General features: G+C 39.6%; 1 protein-coding gene across 1 annotated transcript in view; it reads right to left on the bottom strand.

The window, feature by feature from the left end:
* Positions 1-839: 839 nt before the first annotated feature.
* The window catches only part of SPTBN5 (spectrin beta, non-erythrocytic 5), a 191191-nt gene continuing 169207 nt past the window's right edge, over positions 840-22823 (bottom strand). Inside the window, exons 39-54 of the mRNA XM_075843505.1 lie at positions 22635-22730; positions 20728-20846; positions 19858-19972; positions 15986-16099; positions 15524-15645; positions 13570-13732; positions 11629-11817; positions 10432-10509; positions 6707-6879; positions 5570-5660; positions 3774-3920; positions 2402-2539; positions 2057-2301; positions 1607-1793; positions 1288-1500; positions 840-1061 (exon numbers count right to left, since the gene is read on the bottom strand). Coding sequence (XP_075699620.1) covers positions 840-1061; positions 1288-1500; positions 1607-1793; positions 2057-2301; positions 2402-2539; positions 3774-3920; positions 5570-5660; positions 6707-6879; positions 10432-10509; positions 11629-11817; positions 13570-13732; positions 15524-15645; positions 15986-16099; positions 19858-19972; positions 20728-20846; positions 22635-22730 — 2412 coding nt within the window. The remainder of the gene's footprint in view (positions 1062-1287; positions 1501-1606; positions 1794-2056; positions 2302-2401; positions 2540-3773; positions 3921-5569; positions 5661-6706; positions 6880-10431; positions 10510-11628; positions 11818-13569; positions 13733-15523; positions 15646-15985; positions 16100-19857; positions 19973-20727; positions 20847-22634; positions 22731-22823) is intronic.

Here is a 22823-nt window from a genome sequence, read left to right as displayed (position 1 = left end):
TTGCTACTGTATTCTGATGCGTATTTTCCGTCCGCATTTACGGACGGCAAATATGCAGCAATTCTGCTACGTGTGGACAAGCCCTAACCCTAACAAATCTCATCTACACACTGCGTAAAATTTTTCCGACCAGAAATTTACCTTTGGTGTGTATTTTTCATACTGTAGAAAGTCAATTCCTGCTGCGGAAAGTGGACTGAATTGATGCGTTTTTCAGAGGAGATGTCACCATCTCCCAACATTGAGAAAAACGCAGCAAAATTAGCACCATTTTCTGCAGTAAAAAATGCATGGAAATGGTGCGGTTTTTCTGAAACGGAAATCCTGCTAGTTTCTGTGGAATTGCTGCAGAAATGTTCTGCAGCAATTCTGTTAAGTGTGGACAAACTCTTAAAGGGAATCTGTCACTAGTTTTGAGGTTGTAAAACTGCTGAGAATGTGATATAGGGGAGGGCATTTTACCCATACCTTTTGTCTCGGCCTTGCAACTTGCATGACCGAGATGCTGATGTTTAATGTCCCCGGCACCGTGCATGCAAGTGCCACTCTCTGCTCTGAGTGATGGCTCTAGTGTCTAATCAGGAGACCGCTAGAGACGACCTTCAGAGGGGCAAGCAGTGTGCAGTGAGGAGAGCCATGGAGAACTTACACATTAAGTGCCCACCACAGGGCCACTTGCGATCATGGTGCCGTGGGAATTAAACTTGCAAAGGTATTGTTACGATGACCTCTGCCTCCCCTATATCGCACTGTCAGCAGTTTTGAGGCATAGTGGGGAGGATTTTTGCATCCACTTTCTAAAGTTGCAGTGCTGTTTTCTTATCTTTTTTTGTAATCATCTAGACATGATATTTTTGATACCTCTCTGGATTTTCACCATCACTCTCTAGGCTTCTTCCAGTGTCTTTAAGCTTGTTGATTCGTGGAGAGAAGCCTTCAAGGTCTCGGATGGTGGTATCTAATTTCCGCAGTAGTGCTTGGGTGGATTCTTGATTTTTTCCACTGTCCGATGATTTGATTATAATTCCCCTCTCTGCCATCCATACTTCTGCTTCTAAGAGCTGATAGTAGAGGAGATAATCAGAGGGTGTTCAAGGGGTTCAGACCAAGAATGAATACAACACAACGAGTATGCCAGCAAAGGACTGCCAATAGCTATAGCAGCTTGTGTAAAGGCAAGAAGATCCAACAACTAGGGAATTCAGTCTCCGAGGACGAATCACAACCTTTAGTCGACTAAACACTCCTTTCGCATATATCCCTTCAGAGGCGTTTACCCAGACTCACCTCAGTCAAAAACTGTTGGGCTTCACAGGCCTGAGTCAGCCTCTTTCGTCTCCTTTCTGCTTCAGCTTTTAAAGTTTCTGCAGCCACTTCCAGCTGATGCAATCGACTGTCAATCTCTTGGCTGGCAAAGTGGTTTCCCCTCACCAATTTCCGTCCGGTGCCCATCACAGCTTTAGTCAATGCTTCTCGACTGCTGATTTCATTTTCTAAGTTCTGCCAAGCAGAATGTGTAAACATTGTAATTAGAGAAAAAACAACTCAACCTACAATACAAATGCACTTTAATGCAGAGATTTATTTTGCATGGTTTAGATGTTACCTGGTGCTTCTCTAGTAATGCCTGAGCAGTGGTCAGTGATTGCCCGCACTCTTTAGAGGATGCAAGAGGCATCTTGTCTTCAATCCACGCCACTTCATCATCAATGTCCTGGTAAAACTGATCTAACAACTTCCTGCCTTCCAGAGCTGCTCTGCACTCCTGCAATGGTTCATTAAGGCTCTTGTACCTAGTGAGAATAAATCGACATTCGGTAAATAAAATTAGAGGGTTTATGGTTGAAATTGAGTGAAATTGCCCTTCGCAACCACAAACCACCTTTTTTAAAGCAATGACCTGATTGTTTTCCCAATGACTTTTCCTTCCATTTCTTAAAAATAAATTAGCCCCACAGAGTTTTTAGTATTAGGAAATATACCCCTCATCTATACTTATGGCAATCGTATAGTCCAAAAAGGAACAAACTGCAAAAATGTATACCAGATGACAAACCTGTGAATTAGAATCCGTACTCTGTCTTCTATTTCATCTGCCAGGAAGTGACCCTCCTGTCGGAATTCACGGGTTTTTTCTGCCAGAACTTGGAGTCTCTCTTTGTGGCTAGTGATGTCTTCTTCAAGCTCTCCAAGTTTCTCAAGTGTCATGAGATCTTTACCTTTATTAGCCGAGTCCATCCTGGCCTCCACCTGGTCCAGCCACTTTTCAATGTCTTCTAAACTTCTCTGAAATTGCAGTGCCTGGATGACAAGATACAGCATTGTTCATAGCATTATAAAGAAAAAGAGAACACCATAACTGGAAAACGTAGAAACAATGAAGTCAACATTATTCTGTCACCTTATAGGCTGCCTGCAGTTTGTTTGCCTTCTCTGCACATTTTTCCAGCAGCTCAGCCCAGAGCTCCTCCATTTCATCAAGTCTTGTTTGGATTATATCAGAGGCATAATGTTTAGCTTGCAGCATCTTCTCCCCATCCTGCAAGATTCCAGATCATTAAGTAAAGAGTGTTTACATACAATAGGACTAAAGGGGTCTTCTGTAAATAGTCATTCTTCAATGAGCTACGCTGTTTCCGTGACACCCATAGTAGCGAATAGCAGTTACAGAAGTAGCGTAGCATGCGAACTTCGCGGTTATCGTAACTACTATTAAGTTCTATGGGTGCTACCCTGTTTTCACATTCATGGTCAGAAATCAGGCGACACACAAAGAGGTAGAACGGGGTTTAGGGGCCCCATTCTAGAGATAGGTGCGGGTCCCAGAGGTGGGACTCGCATCTATCTGACATTTATGATATATCCTGTGGATTTGTCATAAACGTCCCTCGTGGGAAAACCCCTTTAAGTCTGATTTCTACAATAATGTTTCCATTCTTTAGAATTAGGCTACAAAAGCTCTGTTAGATTGTAAGAGGTTTCCTTTAAGTTCTAACCCACTCGTAGATGTTTCTGGATAACTGTCTTTTACTTGCTCTAACCAATGTTGACTCTTCTCCTTTATGGCTGGTCATACATTAGGGGTATTAGACGGCTGTTTTTTCCTGAACAACTTGACGTTCATGGTTGGTCTGTAAAGGTTGTTGCTTTAGACTATGTCATAAGTTAAAACAACAAATCACGATTGATCTCTGCCTGGATCTGTGGCCTGGTCTGGGCTCACTGACTGGATGCAGATCTGTCATTTGGCATAAACAACTTTCTAATTACAGCACCCGACAATGACTAAAGTCCAACACGGTAGATCAACTTTTCTACAAGCTTTTTTGACCGTCCGAAATCTCTAGTGTACTGTCAGCTTAAAACCAGCCATAAAGGGACTGATTTTCCTACCGGATTCAAGAATAGGCCGAATTATCTGATTGTGACAGGGGACACACAACGCTTCTGATGGCTAACACCATGTGTTTACCTGGGGAATAACACTATTTCTGCCCATTATATGACATGTATCCTGCATTTTTTAGCAGTTTCCCCTCTATAATTCTCAGAGTGAACAAACAGTTAGGAGGTAAGGAGCCTGATAAGCGGAGAAAGAGGCATTTTTCTCTAATAAGATATATTACAAAGTTTCTTATATTTACTTGTAATGTTGATTTATGCCAAGTTTGTTGAATGAAAGGTTAGTGACCATTTAAGCAAGATACATTCAAAACATACAGATTCCTTGATCATCAATTTTCATCTATATACAATTCTCCGTATTTCCTTACAGCTCTTATGCTGTCCAGTCGGTTGCGGTTTGCTTTGATCTCTGCCTCAAATGTTTGATGTTTCTGTAGCTTGGTCTGTAGGTTGCTGGGGTCTCTCCAGCTGTCATCAATGGCAATACTGCTCTTCTCAAGCATCCAGGCACCCACCTAGCATAAGATATAGACATATTGACAATTACAGTTCAAATAAAAGTCCCTTTGCATGGCTCTGTTCAGCTATTAACGATTCAGCTTTTTCTTAGTTTTTCTGTATTTTTCAGACAGCTATGGCTCCTTTTACACATAAGCCGATATGGGCCGAGAAAGCGAGCGCTGATCAACAGGACAGCTGATTGATCGTCGCTCGTTTGCTCCTTTCACAACAATCGATGATCAGTTGTGTATAGAGATGAGCGATCGTTACTACGATCGCTCATCCCCATGCATTTCCATTATGTCGGCAGCACATCTGACTGATACACAGGGAGATGGGCTGCCGACTAGCGACCATTTTTTTAGCTGCATAAACGAGCAGATCAGCCGATAAACGAGCTCGTTCAACAGCTGTCCGTTGCCTTGTTTACACAGGGCAATGATCGGGAATGAGCGTTTATATGACTACTTGTTTGCCCAATCAATGGCTCGTGTAAAAGGGGTCTAAAGAGAAACCCAATAAGGCTGGGTTCACACGACCTATTTTCAGACGTAAACGAGGCGTATTATGCCTCGTTTTACGTCTGAAAATAGGGCTACAATACGTCGGCAAACATCTGCCCATTTGAATGGGTTTGCCGACGTACTGTGCAGACAACCTGTCATTTACGCGTCGTCGTTTGACAGCTGTCAAATGACGGCGCGTAAAAATACAGCCTCGTCAGACGTAATTTGAGCCATACTTCATTGAACTCAATGAAGCACAGCTCAAAATTTACGGCTGTCAGAGAAGCATCGCAAAATGCGAGGAGGAGGAATTACGGCTGAAACGAGGCAGCTGTTTTCTCCTGAAAACAGTCTGTCATTTCAGCCGTAACAGCCTCTCATCGTGTGCACATACCCTATCGGTCATTACTGAACCTATAGAGGTTGTCATCACCATTTCTTAGAGACCTGAATGGCAAATCTGCCAAAACAGATGATGATGTATCACGGCATAACTAGACCGATTGTCCAATGAGGAGTCTATGAAAGTTCAATGACCACACATATGGGAGTTATTTTTGCAGCTATTTCCTAGTCTCACTTTTGAGAAGATAACTTTGATATTTGCTACATATGCTAATTTATGTTATTCAATACCATATATTTTCATGGATGGTTTCATAAAATATTCATGCCATTAACACCTCATGAATTTTATGTTCAGTATAACTAGTTAAAGCGGTTGTCCACTATGGAAGGTACTCCGATAATAAGCTCATGACAAGATGATCTGCTGCTGTAATCTATGGGAGAACGATCAACAAGTGTTCAATCTTCCTGCAGTGCCACCACAGGGGAAATTGAGTATTACACAGTTATCAGTGAAATAATGAACAGTCCCAGTAATACACGGAGAAGTCGGGTCCTCCAGATTAAGAGACGCTCTTTGTGGCCACTCTATATAGAGAATTTTTGGGTAATAATCTCTTCTGATTATATATGTAGTGACAGCTGAAACAATATAATCAATGTAGCCAACTGTTCTAGAATATGTTGGGGTTTTTTTGCTGCTGAGAAGCATCAGACCCAATTTTACTAACTGAACCCCCGAAATTTCTGCTATTATTATTGAGTTATTGAGCTTTCTGATTACTTTCTTGCTTTTGACATGACCAAACCTCATATGAGTTCTTGAGAAATTTCTGCAGCTGTCTGGACTCCTCAAGTTTCTTCTTACGAGCCTCGGACAAGTTCAGGAGTTTCTTTTTCCTGATGTGAAAACAGAAAACACACAAAGCAAGTGATACCTAACCCATGTGATATTGGCATTTTAATTGAGTATATGTCCCATAAACACATTTAATACTCTGATTGTCTTAGTTAGACAAATGTGGGTTTGGGGTTAAATATCCATGATTTAAAGGTCTGTATTCTAAATTATCTACGGCATAGACACTTTCCACAAAATGCCAATATATTGCACCAAGGAAGACTAGCGATCCTAAAACAGCTGTATTCAAGCTGGAATAAATTCCTATGTCTTAAAGGCTGCTTTATGTCCATACAGGGGATCTGCATTTTTGTATTATAAAAACAGAGCTCTGACCATTATAAGATATATTAAAATAACAGAATGTTGGATCTAAAAATAATATGGTTATAAAAAGGTGGACATTTACAAAGTTGTCTAATTTTATATAAATAAAACCCCTCCAGAAGACCACCGCTTACAGAAAAGCACCCCCTTATCCAGAGCAGATTTCCTGTGACAGATTTCCAGTGCCACCATATACAGTAACGTGCATACTGCCCGTCTGACCACTCCTCCTGGATGACCACTTTTTAATGTAAATTTGGGTGGTCGTCTCAAAGAGGTTTCACTGTATAATGGAAAAGTTATGCAACTTTCTAATATACTTTGTATTTCTATATTCATCACCATTTTCAAGATCTCTGCTTGCTGTCTCGACGTAAAAAAATAATATTTATATTTACAGAGGTTGAAACCCCATATAGACCTATTGCTGCTCATAGCTCAGATTGCTATAGTGTTATCGAGTTAAGGTAATCATTTCCTCTTTACTAATGCATTAAAGCAAACACTCAGAACAGGAGAGAGATTTGCGCTGCTGAAGTGTATAGCTCGCAAATTACTGTCTGTATATTTCTGTATGTGACAGGTGTTGTATTTGCAATTTACCACCCAACAGCAAACTCGCATAGTAACAATAAAGAGAAGACCTCCCCAAATTATTATATCTTGAACATACTAACAACTGGTTGGCCTATAGAGCTCCTTTGTGCTTTATTCTTACCTCTCCAGCACGGCCTGGCATTTATTGGCAATGTTCTCGGAGTCATAATGTTGATTGTCCAGTAACTGTTTGGCGAATGTTGCCATTTCTTCAATTTTGCCTATTTGTGCATCGAGAGCTTTTTGAAACTTTTCATGCTTGTTCTGAAGACTTTCAACGCTGGTGACAGAGTCCTATAACAAAATAACAATTCAGATTTTTAGACTCACAACCTTGCTAGTCGTATAGGAAATGACGAACCTCTTCCTCCAAAGTCTAAGAGGAGAGAACTCCGATTTCGTTTTAATGATTTTTATTGAATTTTTAAACAAAACAAAGCATATATCATCCAGTAAAGAAAAGAATGAACAGGAGTACAAAAAGTAACAGAAAAACATAATATATAGTATACAGCCATATAGCCGTACAAAGCCAGCATCATACCATAACATAGATCATGATATTGGCACACATAAATGAATAAATGGAGGCCAGAATTCCAGTCACTTCTAAATAGACATAGAATACAAAGTTAACTTAGCAGAAGAGGTTTGTCCCTCACCTATTAGAGCAATAAGAACTATTTGACTGATCAGTCCAGTACTTAAAGGTTGAGTATGTGAAATTACCATAAGCAATTGTTATTTCATAAATATAGGAGGTATGAGAACTCAGATTTGATCATCATACATGCAGCATCGGACTGGGGTTCAGGCCCACCAGAGGAGATAATTCCGAGGACCCAACCTACATCTATATAGAACATGTACATGTCCACTTATCATTTCACCATAGTCGTTATTGTTATCATTGTACACATAGGATATATCATCAATAAGGTCTAATAGGTCATTTGTGAGACATCCCATAAGAAATAGACCCTAGTGGCAAGTCATTGGTATTAAAGAGCTCCAAATGGGGTTGTCTTCTGCTGGACCTTTAAGGCCCATTATTGCGTTAAAACCTGGGCCCAACGGAACTTTTTAAATATATATTATTGCTACATTACTCAATATTTAGTTAAAATGCAGTAAAAAAAATTGGTTGTAAATGTGTATATACTCTTTAACCCCTTCCCGCCACAGCCCTTTTTCAGATTTTCATTTTCGTTTTTTCCTCCCCACCTTCCAAAAGCCATAACTTTTTATTTTTCCGTCGCTATAGTCCTATGAGGGCTTGATTTTTGTGGGACGATTTGTAGTTTTTTGTAGCACCATTTATTGTGCCATATAATGTACTAGGAAACCGTAAAAAAATTATGGTTTTTTGCGTGCCATTTTTACGGAGTTCACTGTGCAATTAAAACATGTTAACTTTTTTCTGTGGGTCAATACGACTACAGCGATACCAAATATATATATAGTTTTTTTATATATTTTACTACTTTTACAAGTAAAAACCTAAGTGTAAAAAAGAAAATTTATTTTGTGTCGCCAAATTCCGAGAGCCATAACTTTTTTAATTTTCCTTAAATTAAGTGGTATGAGGGCATATTTTTTGTAGGATAAGCTGTAGTTTTTAATGACACCATTTTGGGGTACATGCGACGTTTTGATCACTTTTTATTTCATTTGTGTGGGAGATTAGGGGACCAAAAAATAGCGATTCTGGCGTTTACAATTTATTTTTTTTACGGCGTTCACTGTACAGGTTAAATAATGATATATTGTAATAGTTCAGACTTTTACGGATGCGGCGATACCAATTATGTTTATTTATTTTTTTACTATGCTCTAGGGGGAAAATGGGAAAAGGGTTTTTGAACTTTTAATTTTTACATTTTTTTTTACATAAAAAAAACAACTTTATTTTACAAATTTTTACTTTTTTTATTAGTCCCCGAGGGGACTTCAACCAGCGATCGTTAGATCGCTTGCACAATGTACTTGCACAATCGTGATTCTGACAGGCACCTATTAAGCCCTGCCGGAGGCAGTGCTTAATAGGAGCACAAAGATGGCGGACCTGGGGGCCTTCATTAGGCCCCCAGGCAGCCATAGCAACCATCTCTTCCCCGTGATTGCGTTGCGGGGGGCGCGATGAGCTGTTAGAGGGGGTCGCCCGCCTCTTAACGATTTAAATGCTGCGGTCTCTATTGACCGTGGAATTTAACGAGTTAAACGAGCGGTATCATGCTCGAGCGCGATGGCGCTCGTTCCTCTGAAGTGTCGGCTGTAACATACAGCCGATACCGGCATCGTATGGAGCAGGCTCACTCCGTGAGCCCGTTCCACACTTCCCCTAACCGACTTTGGCGTATGGATACGTCAAATTTCGGGAAGGGGTTAAAGAAGATTTCCACCTAAAGATAAAGACGTCATCACTTTTGAATTTTCAGTAACTGATAGTAAGCGGTCGCTTTGTCATCAGTTTCTGAGATGCTAATGCCCCATGCACATGACTATAATACGGTCCGCAATTACGGACCCATTCAGCTCTAGATGCCGCGGACACCTTTACGAATCCCTACAGATGGATGTCCGTGCCGTAGAAATGTTTAGAAAATTATGGAACATGTCCGTTCTTTTGCATTTTACGGGCCGTGCGCCCATACTCTGTATGGGCGCACGGCCCGAAAATGCGGGTGGCCGGCCGTGCCCGCAATCGCAGGCCGTGATTATGGGCACAGCCGTGTGCATGGGGCCTAACTGAAACGTGACAACCAATATGGCTGCTCTTAGTGCGGAAAAAATGGCAGGAACAGCTGAATAAAAACTGCAAATAAATTCTAATTATTAAAAAAATAAACATTTTCTGGCAAATTCTGTATTTTGTGTTGAAATCCTCTATAACTTTTTACAACACGATTAAGACATACTGTAGGCAGCTGCCTGGGATTGCCTTTAATATACTGAACGTGTCTTTAAATCACAAGTTCATCAGCCAGAACAAATGTTCAGCCACTTTCCTTATTTTGTTTGTGATCTAACCCTCAAGTAGAAAACCATATTTATTGGAAGAAGAATAGATGTCCCAGTTCAAATGATGACGGAGGGCCGGCAGACGCTTTGTTTTTACTTCTCTACTAATTTCATAACCAGTCATAGTAATATTTTATTTTAATCCCCAAAGCAAGACCACCCACTGTTCAGGCTGAAAAAAGCAACAGCATTTTTTGCTGTGGATTACAATGGTTTGCCATTTTAGAAATGAAAGTACATTACTGGCATTAAAACGTAATAAACTTGTTTAAGAACGATAATTCATAGAGTTTTTAAAATGACTCAATAAACATTACAGTCTGGATTGTATAGACAGAAATGAATATTCATAAATCCCTTTATCTTCGATTTCTTGCTCTTTAGGGAAAGTTTGCACTGCAAAGCTCTATGTCTTGCCTCATAGATCGGGGGGGAATGGTGGATCCCCCTCTACAAAGACCATTTTTAGTTCTAGGTTGCATCTACAGTGACCATTGTTGGTTATTAAAGACATCCCTTGTAGTCAATTGTATAAAATGAATTGTAGATCATAATGGAGCATCTGCATTGTTGACTGAAACGACAAACTATACATAAAATAAAGGGCATCGTGGGCACACAAATGACAAAAATGATCACAAAAAGGAGCCCTGCACTTGGGTGTAGAATGCCTAAAAGGTTATCGTTGTGTATATTTTATGGTAAACATTATTGGAAGTCCCACATGTTTTATAATACAATTGTCCATGCGAAGAAACCGTAGCGATACGAGCTGGGCAGCTGTCTGTTCACAATGTATACAAAAGATTTACAATCTTTACATACCCCCAGATCTTCATTGGCCAGAAAAGCCTCTTTATTGTTCAACCAGCTTTCATTTTGATCAACAATGCTGAAAAAAGTCTGTAAAACAGAACCAATATGGTTATTAAAATAGCGTAAAAAAAAAAAAGGGAAGGAAGACTGAGCAAAATAACCAGAAGTAAAGAACGAAAAACAAATATCGGAAACCTCTTCAGTTCTATAAAATAATAAAACAACTAAACAATAGATACTTTATAGGACAATAATACAAAGCAAGAAATCAACGTTGCCGCACAGTGAAGTAAAAGAAACACTGATTTGACAGGGAATCACCTCATTTACATACAGAATTTCAATATTGAAATATATTATATATCAGGATCAGAATCAGTCCCCATGGCAGAACCTAGAACTTATTTATCCCGAACAGAAGTCTGTCTGCTGTTACCAATGTAAGCTTCAACTGTGAACTTACCCTTTTTTTTCTTCTATTCTACAGAGGTTATACATAAATGTATTCAATTTCCCATACATATTTATTGTGTATCTGGTTTATCTCGACTAGGCCGATAAATATGGTTAAGCTCTTGCACTTATCTATTATTAGATTTGTTACCTTCCTAATGATATTAAAAGCATAAAGCATGAGCTTCTATAGCAATAGAGACCATTTAAAACAATAAATAACCCAGATTATAATGATATTGCCCACACTAAAATATAGACACAAACAAGTAATTATTTACCAGTTGCCAAAGCTCAACCATAACCCTTAGGGTTCATGTACAAGAGCGTATTACAGCCACGTACAACCTTTGCGTTAAACAGCCATACTACAGCAGACTATGGGCCCTACTTTATTTCCATACACATCTGATTTCATACAAACGCAATTATTTTTCCTATTCCGTATAAAAAGCATCAGTAAAAAAATGGTGACATGTACCATTGCATGCCGTATTACAGAGGTATTCACTCTAGAAGCATTACTTCTAGGGAAGAATATCTTTATAATAAAGTGCCTTAATGACACACCATATGGCGGCATACAGTGGGCCGTGTGAAGTATGTATGATGCCATATGGTCATTGTTGTGAGTAGTAAATTCAGTGGATGTATCTGTCCTACTCCCACCAGGCTCTGGATGTATCTGCCTTGGTTCTCTTATGGATGAGGTCACTCTGGTTTTGGCAAATGTATTTTGCCAGTAAGTTTTACCTGTAGGTCACGAGCCTGGCATAACTTGACATTCTGTTCCTTCCAGGATTTAATTAACAAATCCCAGGCCTCTTCTGCATTAGAGAGAACAAGTCGAATATCATCAGCTGCATAATGTCCAGAGTTCCGCAGCTTCTGTCCAGATGACTTCACGGAGTTGAACCTTTCTGTCCGTGCTCCTATTTCGGACTATAATATGAGATTACCAAAATAAACAAGAATTATTAGTAATGCAGATTTCCATTGATTTGTTCCAAGCTTCTTGTACATGCCTCCTCCTGGTTGGTGTCAGGTGCAGTGTCATGGAGACTTGAAAATGCTTCCGTTATATCGGTTATAAAGATTTTTGCGCTAATTTTCATGTTTTCATTATTTAGTTGCCATATACATACCAATTTCTTTGTTGGTTTTGCAGTTTGTGGTTCATAGGGTATGTGGCACTCTTATTTTTGCGGTGCCCGCCGGGGATAGTTGTTCAGTTAAAGAAACACTGCCACAATTTTTTTATTCTCTGGCCCGTTGGAAAGGCACATTATGTAAATTGTGGGAATGTAATCTTCTTACCGGTGGCTGTATGTGTGTGGATTATCCTCTCCCCTCTGGTTCTCCGCTGTGTCATGTGACCAGTAGTAGGAATCTCCAACTACGACAGCGACTTATGTGTGGACAGGAAGTCAGGTTCTCCATTCATTCCTATAAGACACATTGAGGCTGTGATAGTAATGAATGGAGAATCTGACTTCCTGTCCACACATGAGTTGCTGTGATAGTTGGAGATTCCTATTACTGGTCACATGACACAGCGGAGGACCAGAAGGGAGGATAACTCACACATACAGCCGCCGGTAAAAAGATTACCATCCCACAATTTACATAATGTGCCTCTCTAATGGGCCAGAGAATAAACATTTTTGTGGGAGTGCTCCTTTAAGAACAGAAGCTATGGTAGTAGTGTGAACAAAGCATTAGACATAAACGCTGCAACTGACCGAAATCAGAAGGGAAGTGGTCATCAGAATATCTCAATAGTGCCAACGTACGCTACAATATATGACTGGTGGGGGTCAGAGTCTCGGAACCAACCCCCCTGATCAGCTGGTTTTAAAAGGCTGTGGTGGAGTCCGTGCCAGCGCTGCTTCCCCTTTATTCCTGTCTCTTCATTTCACAGTATGGAGCAGACACACAGAATGAGAGAAGGTTGCAATACGATGACCCGCCGCTATAAATGTGTCTGCGTTTCACAGTGCGGAGCAGTAAAGAGAATGATGGGGAAGCAGTGCTTGTACAAGCGCTTAAAAACAGCTGACTGGCAGGGGTGCCAAGAGTCAGACCCCCACAAATCAGATATTGATGGTCTAGGAGAAGGATAGGCCATAACATTCTTCTCACTGGAAAACATTTTTTTTGTTAGCTTTGAAGTCTCGGCTAAATCCAGTAGAGCACTAACAAGAGATTTGCCTTTCCTGGCATCAAAACAATGATATTAGACAGTGCTGGCTATTATTAGTATATTTAGCAACGTTCATTGTCATGTTAAGAACTGTTTGAGGTACTTACTAAAAAAAATAAAAATAATTAAGTGCTATAAAAATTTTGTTTAGAGGTTTTTGTACTATATATTAAGTAACAGTATAGTATAACTAATGGATCAATATGTAAACCAGTACCAGTGAAGATGATTTATTTTTTTTTTTTAACTATACAATAGCATCTGCTGGTACCCCCAACCCTAGTCCTGCAAATAGATAAGAAGTAGATATAATTATATCCAGTCCACGCTAATCACATAGGCAATTACCCTAGGCAAATCTGATGTGGAATATTATCTGCGGCAGAAATTAGGTTGTATGGCTTTAACTACAAAATATATTATTTTTCTTTGTTCTATGAATATATGAATATGATTTAAAACAAGAAACAGAACATTTAACCATTACGCACCTTCCTCTCTTGGTGTTCCTCAATTCTGGCTTCAACATCTCCCTTAGTTTTTGGCAAGCCTGCTCCTTCCATCAAGGCCTGAAGTTTCTGCATCCAGTTCATTGTCTCTCGGATATCAGCGTTGAACCTTTGCAGATGGTAAGAGGCGTCTAATTTCTCCTTTCTGCCAAGGAATGAAGCATATTGTTAAGTAGACTAGACAGAATGCTCAATGCGCACTATTTTCTGCCAGCGGGACGAGGCTATGAACAATTGCTCAATATTTTAATCATGAAGCTACAGTCTAATGCACAACCACAATGATGATATATAAAATACATTGCAGCTCACCATGGTATTTTTTTTACCAGTTTAATTTATTACCAATTGTAGTTTAATGAACAGGAGCGTACAAAGAAATCATAGGAACACTCAGTATAGCCCCCTCCCCGCAGAACTACACTAAATATACAACACTTTTATTATAGTTATTGTCCACCATTTCATCATTAGGTCCAAAATTCTTTGCTTATTATTATGTTCACAGGGGATCTCAGTTTTTTGGACTTCATAGTTTATACAATTCCAAATGCATGCAGTCACCACTAGGGGGAGGTGACTTCACATGGACTTACACAAATAGTAGTGCTGTATAAATCTGTATGCAGTGAGCTCCCCATAGTGGCTGCTGAAAGCAGACAGATAAGCAAGGGAAGCAGTTTAGTGCTGGGGTGCCATGCCTCTACCCACCACAGGCCTTATACCAGTCGCATGTGCTGCCTCTATGGTAGGTTAACAACTATCTTTGAAATCTTTTGCAATAATCGTAATTTATTGACATGTCAGATCTTTATAAAATCATAGTGTATAAACCCTGCCATAGTCATTCTAGAAGTAGGATACAAGCATATTCAGGGAGACTAATCAAAACTAGTGCAAGGCTGAAGTGAAAGAGATGCTTACCGCAATCTATTCGGTTGTAGCTTTCATTTTTTATAAGGCCTACGAAACAACGTGAGCTGCAATTTGATTGAATGCTATGAGCAATTGCTCCACTTTTCCCTTGCACTAGTTTTGATAAATTACATTGATTTTATTTTGTGCACAAGAGCTCAATTGAAGTCTACGAAGACTGGGCCGAGCAGGACTCTTGGCCCACCGATATCGCCTTCTGCTCTATAATGTCGGAAGATAAAGGGGATGTGAACGTTTGTGTATATTTTTCTAAGTTTGTCTAACCCTTTTGCCTATGTTCTGGACATGCAATATAATAGCAATTACAGCTACTAAAGGGATTGACACCCAACTTTAAAGAGGACCTGTCACTAGGTAATATAAGTTGAACTGGTTGACTGAACTGAATAGCGTTGTCTCTCTGAATCCAGTGCTGTTTTTTTTCTGGATCCCCTCGTTCCAGAGATATGGTCTATTGTTGTGTTGGCTCCCTATATGCTTATTTGCTGTAGTTAGCCAATGGGATGGAGCTAGCTTCCCCCCTCTGAGGCTGACCAATCAGCACGAGGCAGCTTGACGGTAGTTTACGCCCTGTTGGCTAACCACATCAAATTAGCATATAGGGAGCCAACACAACAGTTCACAATATCTTTGGAATGCGTCCAGGAAAAAAATTAAAACAGCGCCGGAGTCCGGGAGACAGCGCTATTCAAGTCAGTAAACCAGTTCAACTTATATGACCTAGTACCTGGTCCCATTTAAGGCTCCCGAAAGGCAAATTTATGTAATTAAGTAGGAATACAGAAGAGGGGAATCTATCATAACATATATAGGCAGATTAAAGATTCAGGAGTGAGGTGCACAAAGCAGGTACATTGACATCCTATTGTGAGAACAGACTATGTTAACACATTACACTATTGAATGTAAGAAGAGGGAATACCGTAATTGCCTCTATCTAAAGCTTGACCTTGGTCACAAGCGCCATAGACTGTCTCATGCGTTATATATAAATCACTACCTCTGATTGGCTTGCAGTCGGAGCTTCTGCCAATTGTCAGTCATCTCTTTCTCTTTTAAGGTCAGACGTTCGCTCATTGATGAATTTCTTCTGGACAGGCGGTTGGCTTCTTGGTGCAAAGACTGCAAGGGAATATTTATGTAGAACAAATAATTTTGGTTCCACTAGTTATTTGGCAAGTGTCAGCATTTTCCGAGAAGAATATGGATGAGGTCCCAACAAACGTAGGAAATGATTTATAAACAGACGCTTATAACTGTGGTTCTATACTCGCAAAGCTTAACTCTTTGGTCGTGGACCAACCTGTAGTCATATGTACTAGCAAGGGATATTCAAACCAACTGCATTAGATCAATAAAACAAGAAGATGCAGTATACAAAGGCGATTATGTTATAAAAGATCACTTAATGCCAAAATTAGCGAATTGCCGGTGACTTCTGGGCTCCCCCTGCACTTCCTACCTCTTTCTGTGACTGGATGACGTTGATGTCACGAATAGTTTCTTCGTGTCGTCTGATTAAGTTGGCAACGCTTTCTACATCTTTTCCATAATCAAGAGCTTGCATGAGTGTGCTCTATAAGGAAAGAAAAAGACTTCATATATCATGTGATGGCATGTGTATCTTCCTTTTATAACTTATATGAAACCCAATTCTAAATTGCTGCCGATCGGAATGAATTAGGCGAGGGCTATTTATCTCACTACAAAAAATTGCTGTGATAAATCGCTGTACATAGGAATGCATTCAATAGCTTATAAATCTCTTCAAATTAGCTCCAAACTCGTGTGTAATTCTGCATGTAGCGATTAAAAAAAAACCTCGAGCAAATCGCTGACTGGAGTGATTTTGAAGATATTTTCAAGCTACTCTATGCATTCCTATGGACAGTGATGTATCACAGCGATTTTTTTGTAGTAAGATCATTAGATGTAGCCTAATGCATTCCTATGGACAACATTTTATCGCTCACTACAAAAAAAGTCTGTCTAACCTCAGCCTCAGGCTGGCCGTACACTTTAGATAGCGGTCGGCACACTTGTTTCGGCTGAATGTGCATGTGTTCTCAGGGAGAAAGCAGATGCCAGACTTCTCCGGTGGCAGCTTAATTCCAAACAAACAAAAGGATCGGATATGTTGAAATTCAACATGCCCGTCCCTTCTCCCCCCTGACATCTGCCATCGGGGGAGGGTTGGGATGCCACCATACACATCAGATGGTCGGACAGTCCCACCAAAATCGGTGGTTTCGGCCAACATATATCTAATGTGCATGGCTAGCTTTATAGCTCTCGGAATTAGTTTCACTTGGGTGTCATTAGGAGGATTTCGGCCTTTGATTGCTGGTGCAATATTAAAGCACAAAGTATATTAGTAAATTGCATACATTTTTTCACTATAAGACTACATAAAACTCCGTACCTAGGGAGTGGGAATGTAAAATTGTAGCAGAATTAAACTAATCAGTTTGTACAACCTCTCTTCACTGTTTGTCTGGACCACAAGATCAGCTAATCACAGTTTTATGTTGTCCTTGTGCCTAATGTCTGGCTGGGCCTGTAAGTCCCACTAATGGGTTAAATTACAAGGACTAAAATGTATATTTTTTAAGTGGAACACAATACTATAAATACCATGGATCTCGGTGAAGTTGCAGTAGTAACTAAGATCCAATGTTTTCCTATTCCAATGTTGATGGTGTTCTCTCCGATGGCCGGAGACAACCGCCTCTTCTGCAAATCCTCTATGCAGGAGAGGCTTCGGGCATAGCACAGTTGACTTGGCAACAGTACCGCCTGTTTCACCAGCTGCCTTCCCCGCCATCAGATTGAAAAATCGGGACAAGAACACCAGAACCATTGGCGGCACCCATAATCATGAACATTAACAAAATGTGATGATCAGAAGATGCAGAAGTGCTTATTGCTGGAAGTGCAGGATGACCGTAGTACAGAATGACGCCATGACAGAGATGTTTAAGTTGATGAGGAGCCGAATTCTTAGTGTTGCTATATTATAGAGATGCTTCAGACAATGTTCTTTGTAAATTTGGGTTACCTAGCCATTATTATGGGCTCTTCACCCTGAATGGCTACATCCACATTTTGCATGACTTTCTTCTAAACTAAATATTAAACACAATTATTTCCGGTTTGACCAAGTTAGATACAAAACTGGCACCATGTTATTTGGAGAGTTTAAAGGGTAACTAAACCTTCAAAAAACTTTTGACATGTCATAGTGACATGTCAGAAGTTTTGATTGGTGGGGGTCCGAGCACTGACACTCCCACCGATCGCTAAAAAGAAACAGCAGAAGGATTCAGGTGAGTGCTGTGCCACTTCGTTTCATATCAGCTTTTCTCGGAAAGACGAGAAAGTAGTGTACGGGCTCAATAAAAAAGTCTATGAGCCATACACTGCTCGCCATCTAAAACTACCTACAGTAGAGAGTTTTTATAATGGCATGAGTATAATTGTTGTGCAATAAATAAGGCTTATTCTCAAATGGTTTCCTATCCACATCTGACTAGACTTTTTTCCCTTCAAAATACTTTTTTTTTTCTTTTAGCACACTTTTTTTTTTTTTTATTATTTTTTGGAGATTGCTTTGAAATAGTATTTTTTTTTTATTTATAAAAATTATCCCAGTCCAGCCTGATGGCCTGAATACTAATTACAGTTGAAATATATTAATGTTAGTTTCTCCATGACTGTAAAATATAGGAGATTTTGGAATGTAACAGTCCCGTGGTAGTGGTCTATAGATGTTTCTATGTAGGTAGAGTATGAAAGAACCTTTTATGTTAACCCATATAGCAAATCACAACAGATACCATTATACACTGAATTTTGTGTTAACTAAAAGTCAGGATGATGGTCCATCATCTGTGCAACAGATGACTAGCAAAGAGACGTGACAGGGTGTTCTGAAGACACTAGGTTATATTAAATGCAAAATCCTTCAGCCATACTGTAAGTGGTTACTCAGCCATATTATTACATGTGCAATAAATAATGGAAAAAAAGAGGTTTGATCTGCCAAAAGTTCTCTTTGATCACAGTTTTCCCACAGGTATGCATACATGACAGATTAAGTCAACACACACACGTCCCATTTTGGAGAACTACGTAGGAATCTTGGATCCTGGCATTGCTCCACTTCATATTTATTATGGAATAAACGTGGTCCTCTAACCTCATTGCTTGATATTACTCTGGCTAATGTTTATTGAACCCTAACCACTGTCCATCTTCTTGGCTGGATGGATGTCAACCATCTTTTGTCTTATATTTCAGCCATCTTCAGTTTGTGTTGGGGCCTTTATGTTATTAACTACAATCTAACTTTTAGGACATCCACTTTTATCGCTTGGTGCACTCTATGTGAAGTGTGTTGGGCTTAGTCTTTCTCCTATTCCAATATTGTAAAGGAATGCAATTGATTTTACTCTCTACACCAGAACTAGACTATATATGCATAAACGCATCTCACTATAGAGATTTTAGACAGTTGTATGGTGAACAATTTGCCATTAATAGTTGGTCTGAAAAGGTAATTGATTTGAATGACAACGCCATTGCTGAAAATATGCAAATGGATCTGTGCCTTGCTCTGTAATCCATGCAACTGCTCCCAGATACCCCACCCAACTTCACAGTTCATGCATGACCACTGGAGCCAGACTGTCTGTGTCAAAGACGCGAGAAAACAATCTCAATTTGCCTTTAGAGTGATAATAAAACACTAGTGTATGCAGATTTACTATATCGGCATTGTTCATTGCCTTGCGCATATATTTTATCACCATTTTAGCAAAATAATCAGGGCTGGATTATCACGAATGTAGTAGAGCACTTGATCAAAGTCTCCATGGCTCTTGGATGTAAAGGGGAGATCAACACACCTCCTACGTGGGACTAGAGCTATTGTGGTCTGGAGCAGATATTTTTCTGGACACATTTTCCGTATATGCATCATTAACAACATATGAAAATAAAATGTAAACTGTACTTCATCATTGCTTCCCAAATTACCTGGCTGAGTAGTCCGCTTGTTCACTGGACTAAACATATAACACCCATATAAGCAAAGAATAAAATGCACTACAAAATATTATCTTTTTTTCTACTGCATCTTCTTAAACACTAAAAACATTTCCCTTGAGCAAACATTATTATGTCAATTTACAGACAAGTAGGCAGAAGAGCACAGAACTATCAAAGATATATTACGTAGAAGTCTTAAAGTGCTCTGGGAGTTCACACATTCATTAATATGAATATGTAATGTTTTCCGCTCATTATAAGCCTCACTCTTCTACTTTCCAGTACCTTTTCACTCATCCTCTCATTAATGTTGTCAATTTCACGGATCAAGGCGTGAATCTCCAGGGCTCCCTCTAAAGCCTTGCGATATTTGTTTAGATCCCCATGGAAACTATTCCACCTACAGAAAAAAACACAGTAACCAAGTTAATATATCATATATGTGCTTAAAAAAACCCCTTCAGTCTACAAAGCTGAATATCAACTTGAATGCTTTTCCCAAACAAGACATTCATGGCATATTCACAGGATATGTCAGATAGGGACCCCCACCTATCTGGGTAGTTTCATCAATGTGGAGATTGAATGGAGAGATGTCCAAACGCCATTGGCTCTCCCATTCTAGTCTATGAGAGTTATGGAAACAGGCCAGCTAAATTCTTCAATCGCCACCTGGATGCGGCAGCTGCCTCATCAGATGGGTTTGAATTCGTTATCCTGATTGGTGGGGGTCCAAGAGGTGGGTATACTCCTTTATAGGGGTTTTCCCACAATATACATTTGCCACCTAGTAAGAACTTTGAATGGAGGTGCGGTTGAGCATGCACAGAGACTGACAGATCACCTGATTCCGTGAGTCCCATAGATATTAAATGGAAACTTCCACTTCCCAACCCTGCAAATCTTTAAACCCAAGTATGACCTGGCTTAGGTCTCTTGCAACTACTGTTCTATTGTCACCGCTTTTACAAAAATACAGCTGTCTACTCACTACCCAATGTCTTATCTATGCCTCGTTTCTTATAGATTGCCCATATGAGCTTACCGAGTTTTCTCCTAATGTATCTAGTTAGCGTTTTTTGTCTTGCTGCACAATGTAATTGTACTATGCGAAAATATATTGTATACTTGTGGAATATAAAACAGGTTACTAACTTTTCATTTAGTTGTTTCTTCCGCTGGTAAATGGTCTTCACCTCTTCCAGGTTCTGTCTCTCCAGCTTGGTGGCAAGAGCATTAATAGCTTTTATGTGGGCATCATCCACTGTTACTTCCTGCAACATTCAGAATAAAAATTATCATTATAACAAAGGAATGCGTGTACTACATAGTTAAAAAAAAAAACCACTAAGAAATTTCTTCTAGTCGCATGTTTTAGAGCTGCAGAAGTCAAGGAAGTCTGGTGACAAAAAACAGACGTCAATATGAAGTAGTAATTTTTTTCTTCTTTAGCCATTCAGATATAGATTTGTTGCGTACTTGGGATAACTTTCCCGTTGCATGACCCAATTTCGGCCCAGCTTAAGCTGCTCAACACATGGCTTCACATTTGTCTCAAACATATTCTGGTATAAAGTAAAGTTCATTGTTGTCTCAATGATTGTTGGTTTTCCAGGTCCTGTGGCTGAAATACAAACCTAAATCATTACCCCTCCACCACCATGCTTGACAGCTGGCATAAGAGGTTTTTGGTGATATGATGTAATGTTTTTTTCCAAACATGGAACTGTGCATGATGACCAAACATCTCCACATTGGTGTCACCAATCTAAAGGCTATTGTTCCATTACTTTTGTGGTTTGTTCAGATGCAATTTTGCAAACCTAGGTCATGCTGCAATATCTTGTTGGAGAGAAGGAACTTTTTCCCAGCCATGAAAGCCACATTTGTTCAGTCTTTTTCTAATTGTGCTGTCATATACCTTTAATGTGCTTACAGGGGCCTGTAGGTCACATGATTTAGTTCTTGGGTTTTACTTTCTTTATATCTCTGAGCATAAAACGGTCTGACCCTGGACTGAATTTGCTGGGACGCCCACCACTGGTAAGATAGACAACTGTCTTATAGGGGATTTCCTATAATTAACCCCCGCAGATCATAAGTACCTGCTTACTTTGCCATCCCTGTGAGCCCCATATAAATGCAGCGGTACTGCGTATGCTCAGCCACCGCTCCATTCATTTCTATGGGGCTGCCATAAACAGAAATGAATGGAACGGCGGCTGAACTTACATGGGGCTCACAGGGATGGCAAGTTAAGCCCGTTCTCGTGATCGGTGGGAGTCCCAGAGGTCAGACCCCCAACCAATCAGATATTCATCATTACCTATCCTGTGGATAGGTGATAAATACTACAAATGGAAAGCCTTTCCCATAATCAAACAATCCTTCTCACTGTAGAATGGTAAATTGCAAATTGTTTGGCGATGGCATTATAACCCTTTCCAGATTGATAGCAGCAACAATTGCTTCTCTCTGGTCATGGCTGATGTCCTTTCTTTTTGGCATCATGTAGACATGTGTGCCCCAGAACATCAAACTGCCTAAAGTTCTACTTTTATAGAGGTGGTCACACTTCTTCATTTCATTAGTCGCCCAGTGTCTGATAATTAGTCTCAATGATTGTGGAAGTAGGAAAAGTGTACTTATTTTGTTTCACACCTGGTTTTTCAATGTTGGTTTAATTTTTAGAAAAAATTACTACATTTTGGAATTCGTTTTTGTTTTCGTCACCATGTGTTCTTTGATTATAGAAGTTGGCGGTGATCACACAATTTTTTTTTATGCCCTGCTAGATAAAAACATATTGAAGGAGAGTGTACTTTCTTTTCCCATGACTGTATATTCACATTCCTAAATTTTTACTATATTTCTGGTATGATTAGGCAACTTTAAGCAGAAAAAAAATAGATAACCAATAAGACATGTCTAATTTTGCACATACATTGGGAGCCAAATGGATTCAATCCTTTGACGGCTGGACTAAATCCCATTGGGATTCAGCGATATCAACACAAACATGGCAGCTGTATTATAACAAAGATTACACATGGATATTTTACCCCAGATCCTGCTCCACGAAATTCATTTAACTTCTTAGTAAGCTGCAGACAGTGTTCATAATCTTCTCCTACATCTCCAACATTAATCATCACTTCCTAGAAAGCAAATAGGATATAGAGAAAAGATAAACGCTTCATAGCATCTAGCAAACATTTTCCAAAAATCATATCACCAGTGATGAGTTCCTC

The sequence above is a fragment of the Rhinoderma darwinii genome, chromosome 12 (assembly GCF_050947455.1).
Source record: "Rhinoderma darwinii isolate aRhiDar2 chromosome 12, aRhiDar2.hap1, whole genome shotgun sequence".
Lineage (NCBI taxonomy): Eukaryota > Metazoa > Chordata > Amphibia > Anura > Rhinodermatidae > Rhinoderma > Rhinoderma darwinii.
This window is presented reverse-complemented; position numbering and strand designations above follow the sequence as displayed.